Source organism: Protopterus annectens, chromosome 9.part0, assembly GCF_019279795.1.
Source record: "Protopterus annectens isolate FY-2018-M chromosome 9.part0, PAN1.0, whole genome shotgun sequence".
Taxonomy (NCBI): domain Eukaryota; kingdom Metazoa; phylum Chordata; order Ceratodontiformes; family Protopteridae; genus Protopterus; species Protopterus annectens.
In genome coordinates, this window is record NC_056743.1 from 584,326,352 (window position 1) to 584,332,351 (window position 6,000).

General features: G+C 36.7%; 1 protein-coding gene across 3 annotated transcripts in view; it reads left to right on the plus strand.

The window, feature by feature from the left end:
* LOC122811344 (zinc metalloproteinase-disintegrin-like batroxstatin-2) overlaps nucleotides 1-6,000 on the plus strand; it is a 576,382-nt gene that overhangs the window by 313,164 nt on the left and 257,218 nt on the right. For all 3 annotated transcript variants that reach the window (XM_044083123.1, XM_044083121.1, XM_044083122.1), the window contains exon 13: nucleotides 4,958-5,047. In XM_044083123.1, coding sequence (XP_043939058.1) covers nucleotides 4,958-5,047 — 90 coding nt within the window. The remainder of the gene's footprint in view (nucleotides 1-4,957; nucleotides 5,048-6,000) is intronic.

Consider the following 6,000-nt stretch of genomic DNA (forward strand, 5'->3'; position numbering starts at 1 on the left):
CCTCATGGCTGCCTAAATGATGGCCCCTAAAGGTGGCTCTCTCCTCCTTGAATATGGTAGATGAGTCCCATCATGCTGGAAATAAATGGTCTCTAGTCTATTGAGGGAAGCTTGATGGCCAGTAAGTCTGAAGACAGAAAAGATTTGCATAACAGGCTGTGGGCTGGCATAATAGTTAAAGCATTTACCTGAGAGAAAAAATGTACAAGGTTTAATTTTTGGCCCCCCATGTCCCTTATGAACAGAGGCTGTCAATAAGAACAGACCACTGATATGAAATGTTTTATCCTAACTAACACCCCCAATACAAACCCCATATTTACCTTAATACTAACATCCCCTCCCCTCCCCTAGTATATATGCCCATAATACTCTGGATCCATATGGGTTTAGGGTGCATGACTAGGCTTGTAAGGGCCCTAGTAGTCATTAGCGTAGTAACAACCTATCAACCTATGAAAAAAATTAGCAAAGGCTCTATCAAAGTTGAATATGTGTTCAAAAAAAATATGTGTTTTTTGAGGTAAGTGACTCTTGTTTATTACATCTCAGTTGATAAAGAAGCATCACTTTTTAATTTTTCTTCACTAGTTAGAAATATTATTCAGTGGGTAAAGGTTTAAAAGAAGAGTTCAAAAGGAGAGTGCAGTAGCAGTAAATGAAGGCCGTCCAAGCTTTAATGTATTATAATTGTGGTGTTCTGTACTCACTGAAAGTCAATAGTTTGTTAAAATAGTGCTATTTTGTATAGTCTAAAAGTCAAATAAACTGGCATATGTTGTTAAAGTGTGTTTTTTAGAACCAGTATATTGTAGGAGAAGTTCAAAGCCACTAATGGCAGAGTATATTCCATTCTTGCATCAGCACATTTGCATCAATAGCTTGCCCTGCTATCAAAGTCAGAAAGCTCACAAGCTTGTAGCAGACTTTCAGTTACCTCAGAACCTTATACACAACAGTATCCATGTGGAATTTATAAGCTTATTGGAGATTCAGCCACACTCCTGTTTATAGCCTTTGACCTTGCTAATAGAAATACCTGTGGGATCTTTAATGAATAAGCCATCTGTACCTCTACTAAAATAAGATGTGTGATTTAGGTGGATTTATTATCCTTTAGCCAGTAACATAGTTTATAAATATCAGCATATATACCCTATTGCACAAGGTCTGATAGATGTGCCTTTTTAACAAAGGGATCATCCTCCTATAGCGTTAAATGATGATTGGACAGATCCATATTACATTGTTAATTAGCATTAAATGATGATTGGACAGATCCATATTACATTGTTAAAGAACAAAGAGAAGACAGAGAGGCCAAAAACTGACCCCCTGTTACATCTCGGACTGCAGAGTACTGTGTGTGCTATAATTTGAATAAGCTCCTGTCATTAAGACATTAAAGGCGTGATTACCCATGTAAGTGTTCATCCAGCTACATGACCCATTACTAAAGCTATAACCTTTGTTTTTCCCAAAAAGAAAGTATGCTCGTTGCTTTCAAAAGCCTTCATCGGATCCTCTAATATGGATACAAATAGCAGACCTTTCTCTGTAGTTGCATAAATTGCATCAGTTGGACTACAAGTAACTATAAGGGTACTAAATCATTTTCTAAAATCAATGTTACACCCCTGCTAGCAATTCATATTTGACAACATATTCCAGGATGTCATTGATTATATTTTCAATTATCTCATATAAAGCTCCCATATCTGAGAGTGGCCTGGATTTGCTAAAGTTTGAAGTTCTGAGTCCTTCAGATAAGGGCAGAGTGGTACCTGCTTTGCAAGAGGTGGGACTATACCTAGAACTGCAAGATTTTAACATGCAACAGAGGTTTCCCAATAATCTTCTTCTTCTTCTTTTGGCTTTTTCCAGGTTAGGGGTCGACACAGCGGATCACCTGTCCGCTCATGATTGGCAGTGGAGTTTTACAGTGCTGAGTGCCAGCCCAGCACCCAACGTTCCACAGGAGGCACACACACGCACACACTCACACCTAGGGCCAATTTAGAGTGTCTAATCCACCTACAGCATGTCTTTTGGGATGTGGGAGGAAACTGGAGCACCCTAATGCAGTCTGAGATGTTAAAAAAATACGGCTTACGTGCAGCTTGGAAGCCCAGTACATGCAGCAGCAGAGCACAGCACCTGGCAAGCCAAAGAAGCATCCTTGACAGGGCCTGGTGTCACACTGTAAACACTGACAGTCACGCTGCATCAGTACATAGACAGAACCCAAAATGAAAAGAAATGGTTATGAAAGAGAAGGAAGTTGCTTAGTAAGTGACCAGAACATCTGGAAGACGAACTTGAGAGCTCTTCATTCCACATAGGAGATGTGGTAGAGCACTAAGAGGAATGTGAAAATGAAGAGAGGGGGGCATCCAACAACAGAGTATCAGAAGTGACAAGTGATAAAGGAATAGGCTAGTTTTACCACACTGCTTTAAAGTCAGGAAGGTGGCAAGCATAGGGCCACTAAAGACAAAGAATGGACATGAAAGGAGAGTTGTGAACAGTGGCTCTATAAACACATGAGCTGTAAAAATGATAATTAATAGACAGACTAGTACTTAATGTGCTATACTGCATAGCGGTAAAGCTGAGTTAATATTTCTAATATATCATGAGTACATCAGAGGTAAGAATGTTAACTTCAAGTGCAGGGTTACCAATATATATCATCCTTTACACATGCCAACTGTGTATGTGGGCACATCTGAATTACAGGATTTGGCAGTCAGAATAGGCATGCAACATTAGGTATCATAATCTGTTATAGACGAACACATCTCACAATATAAATTACAATATAACTTTTCAAACGAAAGGTGATAGTCTGACATCTTTACCTTCCTTTGTCTTTCTGTCTTGCTTTCTCTCACTCTCTCCCTCGCTACACACAAACAAGCACACAGTTTGGGTGGAGTGTAGCACGAGGGTGCACATTCTTTTCCTAAAGTTCCTTTAAAACCATAGTAACCCTAATAAAATTTTTAGCAGGGAAGGTTTCATATAAAACTTACAGGGTCTCCAAGCCAAAGTGACTTTAAGAATATGAGCCTTGGATTGCATTATTATAAGCTAAGCCTTTATTAGTCTGAATGATTCTTAACTCGGTTATTACAGATGCTGGGGACAGGTAAGAGATGCTAATTTGAGGCAAGAGATGTTCTTGCCGACAAACCTCTGTGTGAAGTTTCTGATAGACACCTGTTGGAATTCCAAAGCAGTTTACAGGTTTCTCTCATAAAATTTTACTTATTCCAGAGGAATACTATTTAAGCATATTCGATAACTAGTCAACTAACCCTTCTCCAGTTTAAGAAATTCTCATAATGAAACTAAAAGTAGAAAAATGTACCAACAGCAACGAAAAGCATGCACCAACAACAAAATAGAGTAAAAATAAAAATGAACACCAGTGCAGCTACCACAGCTAATAACATAAAATTTAATAAAATTAAGACATAGGATAAGTGCTTTCGCGTTACTGGGGTGCTTCTTCAGATCACCTAGAAAACATACAACAACGGTATTTAAAAAAGATAATAACCAATGGAAAAAAATGTTCTTACTTTTAATGAATTGGGTTTTTGTGGATTTGTAATTGCTTTTTTCATTGTTTATTCTCTTTTTTAAATACCATTGTTTTATGTTTTCAAGGTGATCTGACAAAGCGTTCCTAGTAACGCGAAAGTGCTTATTCTCTATCTTAGTTTTATTAAAGTTTATGTTATTAGCCGTGTTAGCCGCACTGATGTTTATTGTTGTTTTTTTTTTGTTTGTTTGTTTTTTTTTTTTTTAATTCTCATAATGAAGTGACTTCATAGCTTTTTCTACTGTTTCCATGTTTTATTCCTTTCATTAAGCAGTGCAGTGAGTAAATTGGTAAACCAAGGGTATTTCTCACCACTGATTCCACTAATGTTAATTGGAAATACCTTTCTGGAATATCTGTAACAGTTTTTATAAAGACTTTCAAGGTGGCAGTAACATTAACTTGAGTCACAACTAAGTCTAGGTTGATAGAGTCTAGATGATTTAGTCATGTGTTCTCCAACTCAGAGGGCACTGACATTGCTAAGACATAAATTAATTTACTTTTAGCTTTTTTAAATCACCAGACTAAGGAAACAGGACACCAGAAAGTTAAGGATTGCGGATGAACCTTGGTACTTAGACAATAGCCTGGAATATCAGAAATATGATATAGTGAAATTATGAATATATGAAAAATAATGGCATTATGAAAATATTATGGTCATATGAAATATGACATAATGAAGTATATTGCACAGACTGAACTGCCCTCTTCATTATTACTGATATTGAAAATAGATGACAAAAACTACCATTATTTAAGAAATAACATAACTAATATGAGATGTCATTTCCAGTATCCTGCAATGGTCAGATAAAAGCTGTGAAGTGCAATTATTTGAGAATTTTAGTATGATCACTTATGAAAAAGAGACAGGCTGGATGCATGTAAGTCAAATGCTGTGATGTTGGTTTCTTAAAGAAGCATGTCCTTTTTTGGATGTGAGTAAATGTGAGTATTACTATAAGCCAAGAGTCTTCTGTTTTGCTAATAACCTACCAATGTTGTGCCATGCCATGAGCTACATTTTTAAATACAAATATGGTCTCTCTCCGAATACATTGCCATTGCAAATTTACTTTAAAACTGATATGTCAAGTTATTTAGAAAGTATAACAGGGTAACAGCAATGAAAAGAAAAGATATGATAAAATGACTTTTTCTTATTTTCTGTTGTTGATAATTAAGTAAAGTTATACTTGACTATAGATATGTGCATATACAATGCTGAACATCTAGGAAATTATATAGTGAGTAGCAAGTACCCTTGATTTTAATGCAATGCTGTAAACAAAATGAGAAGAACCTTATGCAAACCAATGATAAAAATGTTATGAATTACAGGAATGTGTAAATCCCTGTTGTAATGCGTCATCCTGCAAGCTAAAACCCCAGGCACAGTGTGTAGCGGGAGAGTGCTGCAAAGACTGCAAGGTAATACTTTTTTTTATTTAGAGGGTAATATTACTAACAGTGTGATAGCTTTGCTCTATACAAATTACAGTGCCTTAATAATGCTTCCACATACTGTACTTCATCTTCTATTGGTGACTAGTAGAACAATAATTAACCTTTCAAAACTTAGTAGATTAGTGAAAACCAAAACTCTATATTTTCTGGTGGGGTGGGCAGGCTTGAAATACTGACATTAAATAAAATAGCACATGACCTAGATTTATTTATATCAAATTGTTTAAAGGTCAGATGGCACAACTGTAAGTGTGCTGACTCAAATCACTTTTCCTTTCAGTTCAGTTTTTGGTTAGGGTGCCTTTGTGCAACCTCTGCATGTCCTCAATGTGTGTGCATGAGTTCTTTTCAGGTGCTCCAGTTTACTTTCACATTCCTAAGACCACTGAATTGTAAATCTCTTAACTTACCTGTAGGTGTGCATGCCATGTGTGAGTAAATGCAAACCATGCCAAGATTAATGTCCAATCCAGGATTAGGTATCCTGTTTTTTCAGCCAGGAATTCTGGAGTTGGCTCTGCTTCCCTGCATTCCTAAACTAGATTAAGAATTTAATCAGAGACTGAATGAATGAACGTATCTGAGTGTTTAATCAACACAAAAGTGCAGTAGGTAAAGCTAGGGAGATCCTGATTTGCAAATGGGAATCCTTACCAGTAGAAGTGGCAGTTGGCACACAGGATTAATGAGCTGTTAAAAAGCCATTTTCTGTGGTCCTGTGGTCCGGGGTTTGAACTCTGAGCAAGTTATTTAACCAGACTGTGCTCCTGGACTGACTCTGAAAAAGGTACATGGAGATCAGTGCTCTATCCAGGTTAACAAATACAAATAAATAAATAAATAAAATAAAACTAAAAGTTTGCCTTTTCTACTGAAAGTTGGAGATACTTCTGGATAATGCATACAGTTCTGGAAGA